Source organism: Tachyglossus aculeatus, chromosome 20 (genome assembly GCF_015852505.1).
Source record: "Tachyglossus aculeatus isolate mTacAcu1 chromosome 20, mTacAcu1.pri, whole genome shotgun sequence".
NCBI lineage: Eukaryota > Metazoa > Chordata > Mammalia > Monotremata > Tachyglossidae > Tachyglossus > Tachyglossus aculeatus.
In genome coordinates this window covers 30146612-30170979 of record NC_052085.1, presented here as the reverse complement: position 1 = coordinate 30170979, position 24368 = coordinate 30146612, and the positions used below count along the sequence as shown (strand labels likewise).

Here is a 24368-nt window from a genome sequence, read left to right as displayed (position 1 = left end):
CTGAGAGTCAGAGGCCATGGGTTCTAATCCCGGCTCCGCCACGTGTCTGCTGTGTGATCTTGGGTAAATCACTTCGCTTCTCCGTGCCTCAGTTACCTCACCTGTAAAATGGGGATTAAGACGGTGAGCGCCACGTGGGACAACTTGATCACCTTGTATCTACCCCAGTACTTAAAACCTGGCACATAGTAAGCGTTTAACAAATACTACTATTATTATTATTATTATTCAGAGGGCCTCACCTGTAAAATGGGGATTGAGCCTGTGAGACTCATATGGGATGGGGATAGCATCCAACCTGGTTTGTTCGTATCCACCCCAGCATTTAGAACAGTCCCTGCCACATAGTAAGTGCTCCTGTGTCTATGTTTGTACATATTTATTACTCTATTTATTTATTTATTTATTTTGCTTGTACATATCTATTCTATTTATTTTATTTTGTTAATATGTTTGGTTTTGTTCTCTGTCTCCCATTCTAGACTGTGAGCCCACTGTTGGGTAGGGACCGTCTCTATATGTTGCCAGCTTGTACTTCCCAAGCGCTTAGTACAGTGCTCTGCACACAGTAAGGGCTCAATGAATACGATTGATTGATTGATTGATTGATTGAATGCCACTCATCTATTTCACACATTAGAAGCAGCATGGTGGTAGTGGACAGAGCAGGGGGCTGAGAGTCAGAGGTCATGGGTTCTAATCCCGGCTCCGCCACTTGTCTGCTGTGTGACCTTGGGTAAATCACTTCGCTTCTCCGTGCCTCACTTACCTCACCTGTAAAATGGGGATTAAGACGGTGAGCGCCACGTGGGACAACTTGATCACCTTGTATCTACCCCAGTACTTAAAACCTGGCACATAGTAAGCGTTTAACAAATACTACTATTATTATTATTATTATTCAGAGGGCCTCACCTGTAAAATGGGGATTGAGCCTGTGAGACTCATATGGGATGGGGATAGCGTCCAACCTGGTTTGTTCGTATCCACCCCAGCATTTAGAACAGTCCCTGCCACATAGTAAGTGCTCCTGTATCTATGTCTGTACATATTTATTTATTAATTTATCAGCATCAGCATCAATCGTATTTATTGAGCGCTTACTGTGTGCAGAGCACTGTACTAAGTGCTTGGGAAGTACAAGTTGGCAACATATAGAGACAGTCCCTACCCAACAGTGGGCTCACAGTCTAAAAGGGGGAGACAGAGAACAAAACCAAACATACTAACAAAATAAAATAAATAGAATAGATATGTACAAGTAACATAAATAAATAAATAGAGTAATAAATATGTACAAACATATATACATATATACAGGTGCTGTGGGGAAGGGAAGGAGGTAAGATGGGGGGGATGGAGAGGGAGACGAGGGGGAGAGGAAGGATTTTACTTGTACATATCTATTCTATTTATTTTATTTTGTTAGTATGTGACAAAATACTTCTAGACTGTGAGCCCACTGCTGGGTAGGGACTGTCTCTATATGTTGCCAGCTTGTACTTCCCAAGCACTTAGTACAGTGCTCTGCACACAGTAAGCGCTCAATAAATACGACTGATTGATTGATTGCTCCACAAACACCCTTATTATTATTACTTACTCATTCAGTTGCATTTATTGAGCGCTTACTATGTGCACAGCATTGTACTAAGTGACTGGAAAGTACAATAGAGCAATAAAGAGAGACAAGCCCTGCCCACAACTGGCTCGCAGTCTAGACAGGGAAGCAGCGTGGCTCAGTGGAAAGAGCCCGGGCTTTGGAGTCAGAGGTCATGGGTTCGAATTCCGACTCCACCACATGTCTGCTGTGTGACCGTGGGCAAGTCACTTAACTTCTCTGAGCCTCAGTTTCCTCATCTGTGGATTAAGACTGTGAGCCCCAAGTGGGACAACTTGATCACCTTGTATCCCCCCCCCAGCGCTTAGAACAGTGCTCTGCACATAGTAAGCGCTTAACAAATGCCATTATTATTATTATTATTATTATTATTATTATTATTATTATTATTTTTCCTTCAGGAAACACACCCCAGGGGGAAATGGCCCAAGAGGGCATCGGAGATGCCAGTTAACATTGAAAACTGCCCTGCAGAGAGGGCAACGAGGGCAGCATGGCATGCCCAAAGTCACACAGCAGACCAGTGGGGGCCGGGATTAGAAACCAGGCTTCCTGACTCCACATCAGCGCTTAGAACAGTGCTTTGCACAGAGTAAGTGCTTAATAAATGTCATTATTATTACTATTATCCCAGGTTCTTTCCACCAGGTTTCACCGCCCATCACTCGAATGCGTCGGAGAGAGCAACGGCCTGGAAGCAGTCTGCAGAAAGATCATTTTCTGAAAAACCGAGGAACCGGGTAGGCGTGAAGGTGGCCTCTGAGAAAGCTCTGAAGTCACAGCTAAAGGGCAGATTTTTAGGCGTTCAAGCTGCTCTGCACTTTGTGTACCTCCCACATCCCTATTTAGAATTCAGGAAACTTCAGAATTCACACGAAACGTAATTATTCTTTTTTAAGGAATTTGTTAAGCAATTTCTGTGCGTTGGGCACTGTTCTAAGCATTGGGGCAGGTAATAATAATAATAATAATGATGGCATTTATTAATAATAATATTCGTATTTGTTAAGCGCTTACTATGTGTCAAGCTCTGTTCTAAGCGCTGGGGTAGATACAAGGTAATCAGGTTGTCCCACGGGGGGCTCACAGGCTTAATCCCCATTTTACAGATGAGGGAACTGAGGCCCAGAGAAGTTAAGTGACTTGCCCAAAGTCACACAGCTGCCAAGTGGCGGAGCCGGGATTTGAACCCCTGACCTCTGACTCTATTTATTAAGCGCTTACTATGTGCAAAGCACTGTCCTAAGCGCTGGGGAGGTTACATGGTGATCAGGTTGTCCCATGGGGGGGGCTCACAGTTTTAATCCCCATTTTACAGATGAGGTCACTGAGGGAAAGAGAAGTTCAATGACTTGCCCAAAGTCACACAGCTGACAGTTGGCACCAAGTAATCATTCATTCAATCGTATTTATTGAGCGCTTACTGTGTGCAGAGCACTGTACTAAGCGCTTGGGAAGTACAAGTTGGCAACATATAGAGACGGTCCCTACCCAACAGCAGGCTCACAGTCTAGAAGGGGGAGGGTTCAATACAGGTTCAATACAGTCCCTGCCCCATACTGGGCTCACCGTCTGAATACCCATTTTACAGATGAGGGAACTGAGGCACAGAGAAGAGAAGTGACTTGCTCAAGATCACTCTGCGGAGAGCGGTAACACGATTGTTCTCCCTTCTCCTGAGAGGTATTTTATCCACCCCAACTCTTAGAGCAGTGCTTGGCACTTAGTAAGCGCAGAACAAATCGACACTTTTTATTTGTGACTGTGGGTTCAAAATTAGAATAGGGAATACAGGACTAGAACCTCTGAGGCCCATGCTCTATCCACTACGCAACACTTTTTCCCAAATAGTCCATGTACTGCTAGGCTCTGCCCGGCATGGGAAGGAAAAACTGTTCGCAACTCTTCGCCTCTAGTCCCAGACACTCGAGTGCCATCCCGGCCTCAAATTTTTCCAATCTCTGTCGCTTTCGTAGGCAGCAGCGAGGGATTGCGGGTATTTAGGGCCGGGGAAATGGGACGTCCAAGGACCTTCTCGGCTAGCAATCGGAAGGGAAGACTGATAGGCAAGATCTAGAGTCGGGGGACAAGAAAGTGGATGCCTGCCAGCTATAAAAAGAAAAGAAAGTCATTTTCTTCTGGAGGGCTACGGGGAGATGGGGGTCAGGGGGCTCCACTTAGATCTGCAGAAAATACTTGCATCCTTGTGTTCTCTATTCTAATTTTGAACCTACAATCACAAATAAAAACGGTAGATTTGTTCAAAATTGGAGAGTTGTTGCGCCCGTACTAAGTGCCAAGCGCTGCACTGAGAGCTGGGGTGGGTAAAATATGTCCCACACGGGGCTCACAGTCAAAGGAGCGGGGAGAATAAGCATGTGATCCCCGTTTTATAGTTAAGGACTCTGAGGCCCGGAGAAGTTAAGCGGCTTGCCCAAGGTCATCCAGCACACAAGTAGAAGCATCAGGATTAAAACCCAGGTCTGAGAAGCAGTGGAAAGAGCACAGGCCTTGGAGTCGGGGGACCTGGGTTCTAATCCTAGCTCAGCCACTTGTCTGCTGGGTGACCTTGGACAAGTCACTTCACTTCATTCATTCATTCATTCGTATTTATTGAGAGCTTACTGTGTGCAGAGCACTTAACTTTTGTTTTATGATACTTGTTAAGCGCTTACTATGTGTCAAACGCTGTTCTAAGCGCTGGGGGAGATGCAAGTCTATTAGGTCGGACACTATCCCTGTCCCGCATTGCACTCATAATCTTAAGTGGGACAAGAACAGGTAACTTCTCTGGGCTTCAGCTTCCTCATCTGTAAAATGGGGATTATGACTGTGAGCCCCATGCGGGACATGGGCTTTGTCCAACCTGATTCACTGGGGCTCACAGTCTTAATCCCCATTTTCCAGATAATAATAATAATAATAATGATGGCATTTATTAAGCGCTTACTAGGTGCAAAGCACTGTTCTAAGCGCTGGGGAGGTGAAAAGGCGATGAGGTTGTCCCACGGGGAGCTCACAGTCTTCATCCCCATTTTACAGATGAAGGAACTGAGGCCCAGAGAAGTGAAGTGACTTGCCCAAAGTCACCCAGCTGGCAATTGGTGGAGCCGGGATTTGAACCCATGACCTCTGACTCCAAAGCCCGGGCTCTTTTCCGCTGAGCCAGGCTTGCGGATAGAGCAGGAGCCTGAGAGTCAGAGGACGTGGGTTCTAATACTGACTCTGCCACTTGACTGCTCTATGACCTTGGCCAAGTCACGTCATTTCTCTGTGTCTCAGTTACCTCATCTGGAAAATGGGGATTAGGACTACGAGCCCCATGTGGGACGTGTACTGTGCCCAACCCGATTGGCTTGTATCTACTCCAGCAGTTAGTACGTTGCCTGGCATGTAGTAAGCGCTTAAAGCCTTGCTTCCTTCCCCTTCCTTCCTCTCCCCCTCGTCCCCCTCTCCATCCCCCCCATCTTACCTCCTTCCCTTCCCCACAGCACCTGTATATATGGATATATGTTTGTACATATTTATTACTCTATTTACTTATTTATTTATCTTACGTGTACATATCTATTCCATTTATTTTATTTTGTTAGTATGTTTGGTTTTGTTCTCTGTCTCCCCCTTCTAGACTGTGAGCCCACTGTTGGATAGGGACTGTCTCTATGTGTTGCCGACTTGCACTTCCCAAGCGCTTAGTACAGTGCTCTGCACACAGTAAGCGCTCAATAAATACTATGGATTGATTGATTGATTGATTGATTAAAGAATACCATTCAAAAAAAAAAAGCAGTTTCTTGAAAGCTCTTGGTTGGCCAGTTTTTAAAATTGAGAACATTTTTCTTGACTTTCTTCACTAGCTGACAACCCGAAGGGATGGTCTGGGCAGTGAGCAACATTCCGGGGATTCGGAAATGTTCATTACTGAAACCGACCGCCCCCTTCCCTGCCCTCCCTCCGGGACCCAGGGGAGCCCAACACCACGCCGACGTGGGCTGTGGCAGACAGACAAATGGAAGTTCATCCCCTTCCTGCCAACACTTTCCCCGCTTCCAAGCCCCTAGCAATTCCTGCGCGCACAGCGAGGTCCTCCACTGCACGGAATTTGTCATCCTCCCCGCGCCGCCGGGAAATCCAGATGACGAGGGTGATGATCTCACATAAAGCCCTGGGTTGGTGGCTAACCGGGAACATCTGTTGCGATAACGGGCTGGAGGGGCCTGTGGGAGAACGGCTTTTCCCGTAAATCCCTACGCATCTTCGTCAACCCGGGCGCTCCTGGGACGGCAGGTGCAGTCGATCGGGCATAAAGAATTTTGGAAAGGCCCGCCCGGGTTCCGATCGGATGCCGGGCCAGATCCTGCCCGGAAAAGCGAAGGATTTCCTGAGCTCCTTTGTGTGGATCATTAACCTTTTCTGAGTACTGTATATGTCGCTGATTTGTACTTCCCAAGCGCTTAGTACAGTGCTTTGCACACAGTAAGCGCTCAGTAAATACGATTGAATGAATGAATGAGTAGAAAGCGATGCTTGGAGAACCTGCCCATCAGTTCACTGGGGATTGGAAATGATGTCAAGAAGGCTTTGATCCATTTCTGGATGAGTCCAGGATGGGTCAGGAGACTCCGACCCCTAGCCCGAGCCCTGCTTCTGACCTGGAACATCCTCCCTCCTCAAATCTGACAATTATTCTCCTCCCCTTCAAAGGCTTATTGAGGACACATCTCCTTCAAAAGACCTTCCCTCACTAAGCCCCCATTAAGCCCCCACTAAGCCCTGACTTGCTTCCTTAGTTCATCCCCCTTCCTAGCCCCACAGCACTTAGGTACGCATTTGTAATTTATTTATTTATATTAATGTCTGTTTTCCCCCTCCCTCTAGAGAGCAAGCTCCCTGTGGGCAGGGAAGGTGTCCTTTTATTGTTGTATTGTACTCTCCCAAGCGCTTAGTACAGTCCTCTGCACACAGTAAGCAGTCAAATTCGACTGAATGAATAAATGACTGAAAAGCTAAGGATGTGGGAGACATTTTTAGCAGTGTTAGGTGATCTATCCTGAACCATGAGGATGATGTCCAGGTGGGTAATAATAATAATAATAATGTTTAAGGGATTATGCATCTATCAACTCTGTTATATTATGCTCTCCTAAGTGCTTAGTATGGTGCTCTGCTAACAATAATAATGGCATTTATTAAGTGCTTACTATGTACAAAGCACTGTTCTAAGCGCTGGGGAGGTTACAAGGTGATCAGGTTGTTCCACGGGGGGCTCACAGTCTTTTAGAACAGTGCTTTACACACAGTAAGTGCTTAATAAATGCCATTATTATTATTATTATTTATCCCCATTTTACAGATGAGGTACCTGAGGCCCAGAGAAGTGAAGTGACTTGCCCAAAGTCACTCAGCTGACAATTGGCGGAGCTGGGGTTTGAACCCACGACCTCTGACTCCGAAGCCCGGGCTCTTTCCACTGAGCCACGCTGCTCCTCTGCTCATAATAAGCCTCAATAAATACCACGTAAGTCCCTGTCCCACATGGAGCTCGCAGTCTGAGGGGGAGGGAGTCCGGCTACTGGATCCCCATTCGACAGATGAGGAGACTGAGGCCCGGAGAAGTTAAGTGGCTTGCCCAAGGCCACCCAGCAGGCCCCTGGCAGAGATGGGAGTAGAACCCAGGTCCTCTGACTGTCAGGCTCTTCCCCCTAGACCCTGCTGCTTCTCGGCATCACCCAAGGTTTCTGTTGACCCCAGATTAGTGAGAGTCCTGGGCTGGATGGACTATTGGTATAATAATGGATGGAATAATGGTCCTAAGCAAGGTCGTTAGTAGGTTAGTCCTCAGCCAGGTTCGGCCTGGGGAATCTACATCACAGCGAACAGATTCCTCCACATTAAGGGGAGGGTTGGAGACTTGGGTATCCCAAAGCTAATCAGAACAGGCTGCCAACCTCAGCTTCATCCCGGCCGGCGCTGCGGAGGAATATTTCCCATTCCCCCTCCGACGGAATCTCTTCTAGCTCATCTAACACCCAAGGTCCCTTCCCACACAGGTGGGCGTTTCAGGCCCCCAAGCTGGATGAGACGCCCCAGTCCCTGAAACCAGGTTTCCTTGAATTTCCCAAGCCAGCAGGAGCGGCAGCTGACAGTGCTTTGCACATAGTAAGCGCTTAATAAACACCATCATTATTAATCCTGAGCCCGATCTCGTCCTTGAAAACGTCGGCCCGTTTCACCCCCCCGGCCCCTCCCCTCTGATAAATCACCCAAGATGAACCTTAAAATAATCCCGTTCCGTTTCGTTAGTGCTGCAAACTCATGGGTCGGCGGTGCGGGAAGGGGAAAAAAAAACATTACAAACTCGAGATTGAAACCCAGTCATCATTTCACTCCACCGTAATTGAAGAAAAAATCCAGACCAGCTGGAGTACAGGAGGGAGGTTCAATTTCAGCAGTAAATTCCCGGCCTCGTGGCGGAGTCCGGTACTGGGCGAATCTTACGAAGTGGTTTCCTTTGGAATTTATTTTGTTGGAAAAGTTGAATTACTAAAATGCTTAAATTCCTAATAAATCCTAAAAACAATAATGTATTCAATTACTGACCCTACATCGCCCTTATAAATATCTTCGGTTACTGACAGTCTGTTGGCAAAGCACAAAGCAGCTTCCTATCATCTTCCATTTGACGATCCTTCCTTTGTTACCGTGTGTAATCCCGTGTTCTCGGAAATCCTCTCTGACCTAGATTTCCAAGATGCTGTCTTGACCTGGTTCCCGCTAATATCTTTTTCTTTCAGAGGCTCATCCTCTCCATCCATGGTTCCCTCCAAGCCCTCGGCCTTTTTTTTCTTAATCATAATTTTCTGCTCCTGCCACTTTGGCAGGGGAGTAACTCTGAAAGAAGGTGACACAGACCTTGACGTGATAGGGAGGATGAGGTACTCATGCCTGTTCTAAGCGCTGTTCTAAGCGCTGTGGGGGGGATACAAGGTGATCAGGTTGTCCCATGTGGGGCTCACAGTCTTCATCCTCATTTTACAGATGAGGGAACTGAGGCCCAGAGAAGCGAACTGACTTGCCCAAGGTCACAAAGCAGACATGTATGCTTGTAACCTCCCCAGCGCTTAGAACAGTGCTTTGCACATAGTAAGCGCTCAATAAATGCCATTATTATTATTATTGTGGGGCGGATCCAGGATTTGAACACATGAACTCTGACTCCAAAGCCCGTGCTCTTTCCACTGAGCCACGCTGCTTCTCTACACCAGCGCTTAGAACAGTGCTTGACATATAGTAAACGCTTAACAAGTACCATTTTACTACTATTATATCAAGGAACAACCGGGGCCATAGTGTTCCCTGGGTGTCATCTGGTAAGATGTGGTTCTGTGGAAAGCGCAGAAGAAGAAGAAGCGTGGCTCTGTGGAAAGGGCCTGGGCTTTGGAGTCAGAGGTCATGGGTTCAAATCCTGGCTCCACCACTTATCAGCTGTGTGACTTTGGGCAAGTCACTTCACTTCTCTGGGCCTCAGTTCCCTCCTCTGGAAAATGGGGATGAAGACTGTGAGCCCCCCTGTGGGACAACCTGATCCCCTTGTAACCTCCACAGCGCTTAGAACAGTGCTTTGCACATAGTAAGCGCTTAATAAATGTCACTGTCATTATTATTATCTTTAAGCGCTTAGTACAGTGCTCTGCACATAGTAAGCGCTCAATACATACGATTGATGATTGATGATGTGGTTGGTGGCGGTTTTGTAAAATCTGCTGGTCCACCTGAGACGAGGTGATGGGCCACTCACCAAGTTTCCAATAACTTTCAGTGACCTGCCTGGAAAGTCGATAAAGGAGTTGTCCAAGTCCACAAAGCAGGATGCCATAAAACCCGCTTAATATTCTGCTCGCTAACACCCTGCCCCATCGATCAAACACGTCTGGTTCTCAATTATCAATGTCATTATGTTTATTATCACACACTGATGATTACCCTTAGGTATCTGGGCCCGGGGAGAAAACCTGATCCCTTATTCATCAAAGATATGATTTGTGATATTAACTTCAAAGTTAAAGCCCGACAATGCACTGACAACATAGCAATTATCGCCTTCCCTCTTTCTCCCTTTACCCGGGCTCTGTTTAAAAGCGAAATTCGGGTTTTAATGGTTTTGCCTTTTTTCCGACCGAGCGTCAAGTGAGACTCAAAAGCGGACTTGAAAGGGAATTGTGCAACATGGGGAGGAGCTGGTCGTAACCACAGTCAAGTCCACTTCTGTTGTCAAGTCCATTTATTGTTGTCCTCCCTCAAGCGATTAGTACAGTACTCTGCATGCAATAAGCACTCAATAAATAGGACTGAATTTTTGGAAAATCATAGGGTCGGCAAGCAGAAAGGGACTTGTCCCCCTGCTCTCTGCCTCCAGGAAAGATAGAAACTAAATCATCCTGCCTCAGACCCACTGCTGAGGCTCCCCGCAATGCAAATAATAATAATAATAATGATGCCATTTGTTCACTCATTCATTCAATCATATTTACTGAGCACTTGCTGTGTGCAGAGCACTGGACTAAGCGCTTGGGAAGTACAAGTTGGCAACATATCGAGACGGTCCCTACCCAACAGCGGGCTCACAGTCTAGAAGATACAGCTAATTGGGTTGAGAAAGATGAGATGAATTTGGGAAGGGAGATGAAGGGTTTAGTTTTAGCCATGTTGAGCTTGATCTGCCAACAAGGCATCTATGCACAAGGACACGGTGATCAGGTTTGTTAAGCGCTTACTATGTGCAAAGCACTGTTCTAAGTGTGGGGGTGGGGGAATACAAGGTGATCAGGTTGTCCCTCGTGGGGCTCACAGTCTTAATCCCCATTTTACAGATGAGGTAACTGAGGCCCAGAGATGTTAAGTGACTTGTCCAAAGTCACCCAGCTGACAAGTGGCAGAGCCGGGATTAGAACCCACGACCTCTGGCTCCCAAGCCTGGGCTCTTTCCACTGAGCCACGCTGCTTCTCTATCCTCCTCCTTTAGCTTTCCCAAACCACCATCTCCCGCATCAAAGCGCTTATTAAAAAAAAGGTCATCTCCTCCAAGAACTCTTCCCCCATTAATCCATTCACATGTCTGGATTTACAATCCCCTTAAGCAACTCAGCCCTCTTGTTTCCCTTATAATAATAATAATCATAATGATGGCATTTGTTAAGTGCTTACTATGGGGAAAGCACTGTTCAAAGCGCTGGGCACTGTTCTAAGCGCTGGAAGTTAGAAGGGAACATTCCCCATGGGCCAGTGCTGGCTGATCTACAGTAAGCGCTCAATAAATGCAATTGATTGATTAACTGATTGATTGATTTGCCCCTTCCGTTGCAGCTAAATGTTCAGGAAAGGTTGAAGATTTCGAGGGCCGTTTACCAAACATTCATTCCCTCGTATTCTTCATCTGTGCAGTGAAAATCGGGAGCTTCAGAGATGTCAAGTGGCTTTTCCTGGATCTCCCTTACTTTCCAATTTGGGAACCACTGTGCGCCTTTTCACCTCCAATCCATTTCTGACATCTCTCCCCTGGCCTGAAGCACCTTTCCAGCTCTGCTTCTCCTCCCCACCCCTCCTTCAAAGCCCTCTCTAAAAGCCACTATGCCCAAGAAGGCTTCCCTGCTTGATCCGTTGCCTTTCCAACTATGGACCCTTGGATGCCTCAGCACCCCTAGGTTTTTATTTATTTGTTCTCGATTCCCTTCCCCCCCGAACCTGTTGTGTACAGACTCTCCCTCTCACATTTGTATCCATTTCATCATCATCATCATCATCAATCGTACTTATCGAGCGCTTACTATGTGCAGAGCACTGTACTAAGTGCTTGGGAAGTACAAATTGGCAACATATAGAGACAGTCCCTACCCAACAGTGGGCTCACAGTCTAAAAGGGGGAGACAGAGAACAAAACCAAACATACTAACCAAATAAAATAAATAGAATAGATATGTACCTCTACACTGTAAGCGCACTGTGGGTAAGGAACGTGTCTATGAACTCTGTTATATTGTAGTCTCCCAAGTGTTGAGTACAGTGTTCTGCACCCAGTGAGCGCTCAATAAATGTGATTGAATAAATACGACCTATTTATGTCAACTGCCTTGCTCATTAGACTGTGATTGAATGAGTGAATAAATACAATCGACTGACGGATCTATTTACGTCAACCGCCTGGCTCATTAGACTGCAGGCTCACCCAGGACAGGGCTAGTGTCTCTTCTTCTGCTTTGTTCCTGAGGTTGCCAAATGGTCCCATCCAGCAGACCTCTATGAAGACAGACTCCAACCCGCAGTCCTCCACCCCTGACACTTCTCTGGACCAACCCCACCCCAGGAGATGCTGGAAGTGGGCTCCGAAGCATCTAGAATCCGCTCGGAGAGAATCCCGGTCCTTCATTTATTCTGAAGGAGGGCTCGCTCCAGCCTCAGCTGTTTTTTCTTAAATTGCTGAGGGGTTTTTTTTTTCCAATTAAATGACAGGGGCAGTTTTATTAGGGCCCCTTTTTAACTCTGTCAGGAGCTGGAAAGATAGCAAGCTCCCGCCAGCCACAACATCAATCAGACACAGGGCCGTCACTCAGGGCCTGCTCTCCTAGTCTGGGGAGGGAAATGTAGGGCCACGGAGAAGAAGGGAGTGGAAAAGAAATGTGCAGCCCTCTCGCATTAAGGCATCGCAACATTTCCTATACAGTTGAGAGCAGGGGTAAAGCAGGGGCTGTGATGCCTGGAGACTCTCCTCCCCAGTTGAGCTGAGCTAAAAAGAATAATAATAATTATCGCGGCTTTTGTTAAATGTTTACTATGTTCCAGGAATTGTACTAAGCGCTGGGGTAGATACAAGGTAATAGGGTTGGATACGGTCCCTGTTCATTCATTCATTCATTCATTCAATAGTATTTATTGAGCGCTTACTGTGTGCAGAGCACTGTACTAAGCTGTTCCATACAGGGCTCACAGTCTTAATCTCCATTTTACAGAAGAGGGAACTGAGGCCCAGAGAAGTGAAAAGACTTGCCCAAGGTCATGCGGGTAGCGTGGCTGAGTGGAAAAAGCACAGGCTTTGGAGTCAGAGGTCAGGGGTTCAAATCCCGGTGACTTTGGGCAAGTCACTTAACTTCTCTGTGCCTCAGTGACCTCATCTGTCAAATGGGGATTAGGACTGTGAGCCCCCCGTGGGACAACCTCATCACCTTGTTACCTCCCCAGTGCTTAGAACAGTGCTTTGCACATAGTAAGCGCTTAATAAATGCCATCATTATTATTATGCGGCAGACAAGTGATGGAGCTGGGACTAGAACCCAGGTCCCTCTGAATCCTCCTGAACGATTCATTGAATTGTATTTATTGAATGCTTACTGTGTGCAGAGCACTGTACTAAGCGCTTGGGAAGTACAACTTGGCAACACACAGAGACGGTCCCTACCCAACAGCGGGAATGATGCCACCAAGGCTCCCAGGGGAGTCACAGAGCCCCTTTTCCCTCTCCATCCCTCCAGAGGTCTGGGCGCCCGATTTCATTTCTGTTTCACTAACTGGGAAAAGATCGCTCCCCCAGGCCTCACATTATTATTATCTGCGGGCTTTCTGTCTGGGCGTTGAAAAACCCTCCGAGACTCCGGAAAAAACTTCCCAGAGCCAAGGATTCTACGCTGATGATGCCCTCTCCTGTCTACACGATAGAAAGGCAAGAACTGCGGTCTTGGAGTTTGGGAAACGCCTGAGACATTTTCCTGATGCGGGTAAATAATAATAATGATGATGGCATTTGTTAAGCGCTTACTATGTGCAGAGCACTGTTCTAAGTGCTGGGGAGGTTGCAAGGTGATCAAGTTGCCCCACGTGGGGCTCACAGTCTTAATCCCCATTTTACAGATGAGGGAACTGAGGCTCAGAGAAGTTAAGTGACTTGCCCAAGGTCACACAGCAGACATGTGGTGGAGTCGGGATTCGAACCCATGACCTCTGACTCCAAAGCCCAGGCTCTTTCCGCTGAGCCACACTGCTTCTTGCCAAGGCCTCACACAAATGGGGAAACACACCTGGGGAAATTGTTTCCTGGTGGATGTGGTGGGCGGGGGGTCGGGGGGATGGGGTGGGAAGGGTAGAGAGAAGGGGGGTCCTTTTTTGGCTGCATGGACGTGGGAGTTAAAGAGCCTGGGTTCTCATCCTGGCTCTGTCACCTCCTGAACGACCTGGGAATACTTAACTCCTCCGGGGCTCAGTTTCCCCACCTGCAAAATGGCCATTAAGCCTTCCTCCCTCCTCCTTAGATTGTGGGGCTCCATGTAGGATTCCTGGCCTGATTATCTTGTACGTACTACAGTGCACAGCACAGGGTAAGCCCCACGATTAATGAAGCAGCGTGGCTCAGTGGAAAGAGCCCGGGCTTTGGAGTCAGAGGTCAAGGGTTCAAATCCCGGCTCCGCCAACTGTCAGCTGGGTGACTTTGGGCAAGCCACTTCACTTCTCTGGGCCTGAGTTCCCTCATCTGTCAAATGGGGATTAAGACTGTGAGCCCAAGTGGGACAACCTGATCACCCTGTATCCCCTCAGCGCTTAGAACAGTGCTTTGCACATAGTAAGTGCTTAACAAATACCATTATTATTATTATTATTATTATTATTATTATTATTATTATCATTATTAATGATCTCTGCCTCCCCCCCAGAGGACCCTTTTCACTTCATCTCCCTACCACCCCTCCCCAGGTCCTCCCCTCCCCACCAAACAGCTCATAGCCTATAGACGCTCAGACCTTCAGACCTTCTCCGGCCTCCAGACCCTTCGGCCTCTCTCAACTTGTAGGACTGGGGCTGACCTTCAATCAATCAATCAATCAATCAATCAGTGGTATTTATTGAGCACTTACTGTGCAGAGCACTGTACTAAGCACTTGGGAGAGTCCACTCCCCAAGGCATCGTCCCTGTCAACTCATTTCGGGCAGGGAATATGTCTACTAACTCGGTTATATCGGACAGGTTTACGCCCCGCCCTTCGAAACAGCCAAGTCAACGTGCCCACTGAACTACATTGCTCCTAACCTCCCCATAGACACCCGAAACACCTGGCTACCTCTATTCTATTTATTTTATTTTGTTAGTATATTTGGTTTTGTTCTCTGTCTCCCCCTTTTAGACTGTGAGCCCACTGTTGGGTAGGGACTGTCTCTATATGTTGCCAATTTGTACTTCCCAAGCGCTTAGTACAGTGCTCTGCACATAGTAAGCGCTCAATAAAAACGATTGACGATGATGATGACGATTTGTAAAAATCAGCAAACGCCCAACAGCCCTTTACCAAAACATTCTGGGCCAGAAATGTAACTGCTAACCTCTCCCAAGCTCTAAATACAGTGCTCTGTACATAAGCGCTTGATAAATACTACTAATTGACTGAAACCTGTTTCCACTCTCCATTTATCACGCAGTTCGTGTCCTCTAAGCTACGGATACCGGAGAAGAAAAGATCCCGAAGCGCTCCCGACGAAACACGAGCCTAGGTTTGACAGCCAAAGGGGCCTCCGGAAACATCAGATTCGTTCTGAGGTTTCCATCTATCGCAGTGTTTTCACTTGCTCAGAGAGCGGGAAAGATCACGGAAGAATATTGGCAAGCATCTCATCCGCCGGACCAAACCGTCCAGCAAGACAATTCCTCGTGGAGTAGGCGGAAAGGTCTGCTCAAACCACGGGTCGGCCGATGCGATCTGGAGCAGACAGCAGGACGTCGACGCTGACATTATGTTACTCACTTTGGCGGGGGACATTGACGGAAAGAACACGAGGGCTCAGATGTCCATCTGAGTCTGCTCGGTGTTTTCAAGATTTCCCTCTGCTCTTGGACAAGAGTGCCCTAATTAAATGGATCTGGCAAACACTCCCCCGACTCTGACAACGCCATCGCCGCCTGACCTCGCCGGCCTCGGCCGCGCTCTGCAGATGGCCTCCAAAGGGGTGGGAAGGCATGCGGCATTTCATTCCAGAAGTCACTCCGCGGCCCCCTCCCTTCCCCTTCCGTCCCGCGCGAGCCGCTCAACCGACCTTCAGAGGGGAGATGTGCGACTGCAAGACGTAGCCATGCACGTTTTCTATCTGCGACAGGTTCTTCTCGGATACGTGGACGAGCTCGGGTCCCCGCACTTCGTGCGTCAGGCGAGGTAGGGTATGATCGTGGTGGGCCTCGTCATCCTGATAGCGATACTTCTAGGAGAAAGGAAAAACACCGTGTGCTTGGTACGGCGTCGGGAACGGTCGCCAATCGGCGTTGCCCCACTTCTTTTCCTCGCTCTCCGACGGGACCGGTTCAGCCGGGGGGACCGTGGTGCCCAGGGTTTTCCGCGCTCGACGCCTTGCCCACCCAGCCGGACTTATGGACCCCGTTTCTGCCCGATTGCAGACTAAATACGGGACCAACACAACCGTGCACCGATATGGCATCAAAGGATCTGAACCACCCGGCGTCCTCTCTGCTCGGGTTATTACGGGGGAAAATTAAAAAACATAAACGTATGAAATTCATTCATTCAATCGTATTCATTGAGCGCTTACTGCGTGCAGAGCACTGTACTAAGCGCTTGGGAAGTCCAAGTCGGCAACATATACAGTCCCTACCCAACGACGGGCTCACAGTCTAGAAGGGGGAGACAGAAAACAAAACAAATCATGAGGTCAGGTGTCAAGTCATCAGAATAAATAGAGGTAAAGCTAGATGCACATCGTTGACAAAATAAATAGAATAGTATCTGGGGGCCGAACATGATCAAACGGGTAATGGCACGCATTGATTGCCTACGTGCGAAGCTCTGTACTAAGCACTTGGGAGCTGGTTTTTGAAGGTATTTGTTAAGCGCTCGGGTAGATGATGATAATAATAATGATAATAATGATCAAAAAGGTCTATGTTTAGCAGTTACTACATGCCAAGCACTGAACTAAACGTTGGGGCGGAAAGAAGCAAATAGGGTCGCCACAGTCCATGCATCACATGGGAGAAGCAGCGTGGCTCGGTGGAAAGAGCCCGGGCTCGGGAGTCAGAGGTCATGGGTTCAAATTGTCAGCTGTGTGACTTTGGGCAAGTAACTTCACTTCTCTGAGCCTCCGTTACCTCATCTGTCAAATGGGGATTAAGACTGTGAGCCCCCCGTGGGACAACCTGATCACCTTGTATCCTCCCCAGTGCTTAGAACGGTGCTTTGCACATAGTAAGCACTTAACAAATGTCATTATTATTATTATTATTAAAGCCCATTTTACAGATGAGGCCCAGAGGCCCAGGGAAGTGAAGCGACTTGCCCAAGATCACAGAGCAGGCAAGTTGTGGAGTGGAATTAGAACCCAGGGCCGTGCTGTACCCACTAGCTCTTGCTAGAAGAAAGACACAACTTTTGCACAGGTCCTCTAAATAATGATGGTATTTGTTAAACGCTTACTATGTGCCAAGTTGGGCCACTGTCCAGGACAGAATTCCGGATAGGATGGATGACTGTTCTAGCTCAGTTAAAATTCATCCCCACGTTACAACGTGACACATACATCTTGAAAACAATGAGGCTGAATTTGGAGCTTAACATTTTGGAGGTTAGCCCTGAAAACCATTTTGTTCTGAAATTTAGAGCAAATAGCAATTATAAGAAGCATTTGCTGAGCACCCATTTTTATAGTATTCATTAAACGTGTACTATGTGCTTAGTACTAAGCACTGGGGAAGAGATAATTGAGAAGCAGCATGGCTCAGTGGAAAGAGCCCGGGCTTTGGAGTCCGAGGTCATGGGTTCAAATCCCGGCTCCGCCAATTGTCAGCTGGGTGAGGGCCTCAGTTCCCTCATCTGTAAAATGGGGATGAAGACTGTGAGCCCCACGTGGGACAACCTGATCACCTTGTAACCTCCCCAGCCCTTGGAACAGTGCTTGGCACATAGTAAGCACTTAATAAATGCCTTTATAATTATTATTATTATAATCAGATTGGGCACAGTCCCCATCCCACGTGGGATTCACAGTCTGGGACTCACAGTCTAAAGAGGAGGGAGTAGGATTTAATCCCCTTTTGGGAGGAGAGGAAACTGAGGTACAGTGAAAGGAGTTAAGTGACCTGCCCAAGGTCACTCAGCAGGCAAGTGTCAGAACAGGGATTAAAATCCAGGTCCTGACGCCCAGACTTGAGCTCTTTCCAATAATAATAATAATGGCATTTATTAGGCACTTACTATGTGCAAAGTACTGTTCTAAGAGCACCCTGGTTCTAGATGGGTGCGATGCCTAGTATTAAGTGCTTGATTTTTATTTTAATGGTATTTGGTAAGCTCATACTATGCGCCAGGCTTTGCTCTAAGCCCTGGGTAGACAGAGGTTGAACACAGTCTCTGTCCCACCTGGACCTCCCAGTCTGAATCTCCATTTTACAGATGAAAAAACTGAGGCCCAGAGAAGTGAAGTGACTGGCCCGAGGTCACTCAGCGGACAAGGGGTGGAACTGGGGTCCCTTGACTCTCAGGTCGGTGGCTCTTTTCACCCAGGCTACACTGCTTCTCGACATTTTCCAACCCCAAAGCCATGAACTCAGTCTTAATTTTACGGCCTAACCCCGCGGGCAGAGGAACAAAATGAGTGCCTCCCGCCATGTGCCACGTGGGCAGCCCGGAGCCGCTCGGCCGATGCCAATTACGCCATTCTAGTCATCAGGCACCTACAGAAGCTGGCAGCGGGCCCTCAGGACCTCCACGGCGAGCTGCAGCCAGACGGACAACTGACTCACTCCCCAAAGCACCTGTATATATGTATATATGTTTGTACATATTTATTACTCTATATATTTATTCATTTATTTTACTTATACATATCTATTCTATTTATTTTATTTTGTTAGTATGTTTGGTTTTGTTCTCTGTCTCCCCCTTTTAGACTGTGAGCCCACTGTTGGGTAGGGACTGTCTCTATATGTTGCCAACTTGTACTTCCCAAGCGCTTAGTACAGGCTCTGCACACAGTAAGCGCTCAATAAATATGATTGATTGATTGATTGATTGACTCCCGTCAGGGCCGACACCGAGGCTTCTATGTCAACAACTCAGAGCCCTGGGAGCTGTGTTTCTACACTCTCCTATCCACAAAACGCCTCTTTGGCGGGAAGTGACACAAACTTTGGACTCTCAGCCACCATCATGTGTTTTCGGAATAGGCCCTCCCTGCCTCTTAGACCGAATATTAGACCGGAGAGAGAACGTGTCTCATCTGATTATCATCTCCCTGAGGATCTCCACGGCGAGCCGCAGCCAGACGGACAACAGAGTCCCATCAGGGCCGACACCCAGACTTCAATGTCAAAAACTCAAAGCCCTGGGAGCTGTGTTTCTACACTCTCCTATCCACAAAATGCCTCTTTGGCGGGAGGTGACACAAACTTTGGACTCTCAGCCACCATCATGGGTTTTGGGAATAGGCCCTCCCTGCCTCTTAGACCGAATATTAGACCGGAGAGAGAACGTGTCCCATCTGATAACCATCTCCCTGAGGATCTCAATGGCGAGCCGCAGCCAGACGGACAACAGAGTCCCGTCAGGGCCGACACCCAGGCTTCGACGTCAAAAACTCAAAGCCCTGGGAGCTGTGTTTCTACACTCTCCTATCCACAAAACCCCTCTTTGACGGGAAGTGATACAAACTTTGGACTCTCAGCCACCATCATGTGTTTTGGGAAATAGCCCTCCCTGCCTCTTAGACTGAATATTAGACCGGAGAGAGAACGTGTCCCATCTGATTACCATCTCCCTGAGGATCTCCACGGCGAGCCGCAGCCAGACGGACAACTGACTCCCGTCAGGGCCGACACCCTGGCTTCGACGTCAAAAACTCAGAGCCCTGGGAGCTGTGTTTCTACACTCTCCTATCCACAAAACCCCTCTTTGGCGGGAAGTGACACAAACTTTGGACTCTCAGCCACCATCATGTGTTTTGGGAATAGGCCCTCCCTGCCTCTTAGACTGAATATTAGACCGGAGAGAGAACGTGTCCCATCTGATTACCATCTCCCTGAGGATCTCCACGGCGAGCCGCAGCCAGACGGACAACAGAGTCCCGTCAGGGCCGACACCCAGGGTTCGACGTCAAAAACTCAGAGCCCTGGGAACTGTGTTTCTACACTCTCCTATCCACAAAATGCCTCTTTGGCGGGAGGTGACACAAACTTTGGACTCTCAGCCACCATCATGTGTTTTGGGAATAGGCCCTCCCTGCCTCTTAGACCGAATATTAGACCGGAGAGAGAACGTGTCCCATCTGATAACCATCTCCCTGAGGATCTCAATGGCGAGCCGCAGCCAGACGGACAACAGAGTCCCGTCAGGGCTGTCACCCAGGCTTCGACCTCAAAAACTCAAAGCCCTGGGAGCTGTGTTTCTACACTCTCCTATCCACAAAACCCCTCTTTGACGGGAAGTGACACGAACTTTGGACTCTCAGCCACCATCATGTGTTTTGGGAAATAGCCCTCCCTGCCTCTTAGACTGAATATTAGGCCGGAGAGAGAACGTGTCCCATCTGATTACCATCTCCCTGAGGATCTCCACGGCGAGCCGCAGCCAGACGGACAACAGACTCCCGTCAGGGCCGACACCCAGGCTTCGACGTCAAAAACTCAAAGCCCTGGGAGCTGTGTTTCTACACTCTCCTATCCACAAAACCCCTCTTTGACGGGAAGTGACACAAACTTTGGACTCTCAGCCACCATCATGTGTTTTGGGAAATAGCCCTCCCTGCCTCTTAGACTGAATATTAGACCGGAGAGAGAACGTGTCCCATCTGATTACCATCTCCCTGAGGATCTCCACGGCGAGCCGCAGCCAGACGGACAACAGACTCCCGTCAGGGCCGACACCCAGGCTTCGATGTCAAAAACTCAGAGCCCTGGGAGCTGTGTTTCTACACTCTCTTATCCACAAAACACCTCTTTGGCGGGAGGTGACACAAACTTTGGACTCTCAGCCACCATCATGTGTTTTGGGAATAGGCCCTCCCTGCCTCTTAGACCGAATATTAGACCAGAGAGAGAACGTGTCCCATCTGATTACCATCTCCCTGAGGATCTCCACGGCGAGCCGCAGCCAGACGGACAACAGAGTCCCGTCAGGGCCGTCACCCAGGCTTCGACCTCAAAAACTCAAAGCCCTGGGAGCTGTGTTTCTACACTCTCCTATCCACAAAATGCCTCTTTGGCGGGAAGTGACACAAACTTTGGACTCTCAGCCACCATCATGGGTTTTGGGAATAGGCCCTCCCTGCCTCTTAGATCGAATATTAGACTGGAGAGAGAACGTGTCCCATCTGATTACCATCTCCCTGAGGATCTCCACGGCGAGCCACAGCCAGACGGACAACAGACTCCTGTCAGGGCCGACACCCAGGCTTCGACGTCAAAAGCTCAGAGCCCTGGGAGCTGTGTTTCTACACTCTCCTATCCACAAAACGCCTCTTTGGTGGGAGGTGACACAAACTTTGGACTCTCAGCCACCATCATGTGTTTTCGGAATAGACCCTCCCTGCCTCTTGGGTCGCGTATTAGATCGGATAGAGAACGTGTCCCATCTGATCACCATCTCGGTTGTACCCCAGAGAAGCAGCTTGGCTCAGTGGAAAGAGCCCGGGCTTTGGAGTCAGAGGTCGTGGGTTCAAATCCCGGCTCCGCCAATTGTCAGCTGTGTGACTTTGGGCAAGTCACTTCACTTCTCTGGGCCTCGGTGACCTCATCTGTCAAATGGGGATGAAGACTGTGAGCCCCCCGTGGGACAACCTGATCACCTTGTAACCTCCCCAGGGCTTAGAACAGTGCTTTTCACATAGAAAGCGCTTAATAAATGCCATCATCATTACCCCAGCTCCCGGCCTGTAGCAAGTGCTTAGGAAATCCAATATTCAATCTTTTGGTGGGAAGTGCCTTGAGGGACAGCCACTGGTTGCCTCGAGGAGCGAGCCCAGCCAAGAGATGGGGGGAACTGTATTGGGAAGGCAGAAAGAGGAGTATGAACAGAGGGCCGTCTAGTCACCAAGCTATGTGATCTGGGGCCACACGCGCAGAATCACCCCATAAATCCCTTCTCTGGGCCTCAGTTACCTCAACTGTAAAATGAGGAGAAGCAGCAGGGCCTAGCAGATAGACCACAGGCCTGGGAGTCATTCATTCATTCAATCGTATTTATTGAGCACTTACTGTGTGCAGAGCACTGTACCAAGCACTTGGGAAGTACAAGTCAAAGGACCTGGGTTCCGGCTCCACCACTTGTCTGCTCTGTGACCCTTGGCAAGTCACTTCACTTTGCCCCTCAGTTACCTCATCTGTAAAGTGGGGATTACGACTGTGAGCCCCACGAGGGACAGGGACTCTGTCCATCCCAATTTGCTTGCGTCCACCACAGCACTTAGTACAGTGACTGGCACATAGTAAGGGATTAACCAATATGATCATTATTAATTATCATTCTTTTCTCTCCGGTAGCAGTTCTACAAACCTGGCATCTATCCCTCTCTCTCTTCCTTTAAACATTACTTATTTAGGACTCTTCCCCTGAAAAAAGTAAAAGCCAAGGCGTGGCTAAACAGGGAAAAAAATGAGGATAAGTCCCCCTTAGCCGGTCAGCTCCACGTGGGACGGGGACCGTGTCCGTCTCCTCATATTATACCTACCCCCAGCGCTTGGCACAGAAGCTCGAAATTACCTGAGGGATATGGAAATGAGAAAGTGGAACTTGCTTAGGACATTTCAGCAGGAGTTACTACCATCTCCAAACCCCTGGCTTCAAGGTCTTCCACCAGCTCTTTCTCCTTCATTCTTCAGCTCTCTTCAGTCAATTCTCCCCAGCTCACTCTCTTCCCCAAGTCTACTTTCTAACTTTTTTAAAAAATGGTACTTGTTAAGCGCTTACTACGTGTCAGGCACTGTACTAAGTGCTGGGGTAGATACAAGCTAATCAGGTTGCCTTGGGCAAGGTACTTCACTTTTCTCTGCCTCAGTTACCTCATCTGTAAGAATGGGAGCCCTAGATGGGATAGGGACTGTGATCAACTGAATTATCTTGTATTTACTCCGGCGCTTAAGACAGTGCCTGGCACTTAGTAAGCGCTTAACAAATACCACAAAAACAAACAAAAAAACAGTTCATGTCCCACGTGGGGCTTTTGGTCCACCACCCCCACAGTTATTAAAATTTATTATTCCTGAACGTGATGCTTTTTCACTTGCTCGCAACCTGGGTGTCCGCCACTTGTCAGCTGTGTGACTTTGGGCAAGTCACTTAACTTCTCTGTGCCTCAGTTACCTCATCTGTACAATGGGGATTAAGACCGTGAGCCCCATGCGGGACAACCTGATGACCTTGTATCTACCCCAGGGCTTAGAACAGTGCTTGGCACATTGTAAGCGCTTAACGAATACCATTATTATTTTTTTCAACATCTCCCAGAAAATTCCAGAGAAAATTCCACAGCCCTCAGGGTCTTCACCAGAATCCCCGGCGCAGAGAACTCCAAGAACTCTCCAACACACTCTGCCAGGGGGCTAGTGGTCCAAAGGGAGTCATGTGCCAAGATGCAGAATGTCCCATCACCTCATTATCCGGCACCTAGTTGGAGGAACCACAGCCAGACAACATTTCCCATACGAGCCGACCCTGAACACGAGGCCGGGAACGTTGGTGCCGTGACTCTGCCAGTGGAGCCCCCTCCCCGCCCGCTTCTGGGATTCTGGCCACGACCAGATGCGGCCAGATGACGACGTTCATTAAATCACGCCTCAGCTTGTCTGCGGCTGGCAGGGCCCCGAGTCCTCTCGGCCAACATCAAATATTGGAAATCCTCTTTAATTAATTTGATCGGCGGCACTGAGACCAAAGGTGCCGCCGTGAATTTTTAATGGGTTTTGTCCCTCCAAGAACCGGTGATTTACATGAAAGCTTGAAATTACCTGAGGGATATGGAAATGAGAAAGTGGAGCTTGCTTAGGACCTTTCAGCAGGAGTTACTACCATCTCCAAAACCCTGGCTTCAAGGTCTTCCACCAGCTCTTTCCCCTCCATTCTTCAGCTCTCTTCAGTCAATTCTCCCCAGATCACTCTCTTCCCCAAGTCTACTTCCTAACTTTTTTAAAAAATGGTACTTGTTAAGCACTTACTACGTGCCAGGCACTGTACTAAGCGCTGGGGTAGATACAAGCTAATCAGGTTGCCTTGGGCAAGGTACTTAACTTTTCTCTGCCTCAGTTACCTCATCTGTAAGAATGTGAGCCCTAGATGGGATAGGGACTGTGATCAACTGAATTATCTTGTATTTACTCTGGCGCCTAAGACAGTGCCTGGCACTTAGTAAGCGCTTAACAAATACGGCAAAAACAAAAAAAAAAACAGTCCATGTCCCACGTGGGGCTTTTGGTCTTAATCCCATTTTACAGACGAGGTAACTGAAGCACAGAGAAGTGAAGTGACTTGCCCAAGGTGACGCAGCAGACAAGTGGCGGACCCGGGATTAGAACCCAGGTCCTTCTGACTCCCAAGCCCGTCGGTCTGTCCATTAGGCCACACTGCGCCTCACTTGTGATAGATGCTTATTCAATCGTACACGTCACCTTTCATTCTGATTTCACTCTTTCGAAATATTTCTTTGAGCATCTCCCGTTACAGCCAAAGGTCCTGGTGGATAGCGGACACGTCCTGCCTATAGTTGTTCTTTTCCAGGCGCT

General features: G+C 48.3%; 1 protein-coding gene across 3 annotated transcripts in view; it reads right to left on the bottom strand.

The window, feature by feature from the left end:
* Nucleotides 1-24368, bottom strand: part of DLG2 (discs large MAGUK scaffold protein 2) — a 793095-nt gene that overhangs the window by 416341 nt on the left and 352386 nt on the right. For 2 of the 3 annotated variants that reach the window (XM_038761625.1, XM_038761626.1), the window contains exon 6: nt 15689-15850. In XM_038761625.1, coding sequence (XP_038617553.1) covers nt 15689-15850 — 162 coding nt within the window. The remainder of the gene's footprint in view (nt 1-15688; nt 15851-24368) is intronic. The other variant, XM_038761629.1, reaches the window with a different exon arrangement.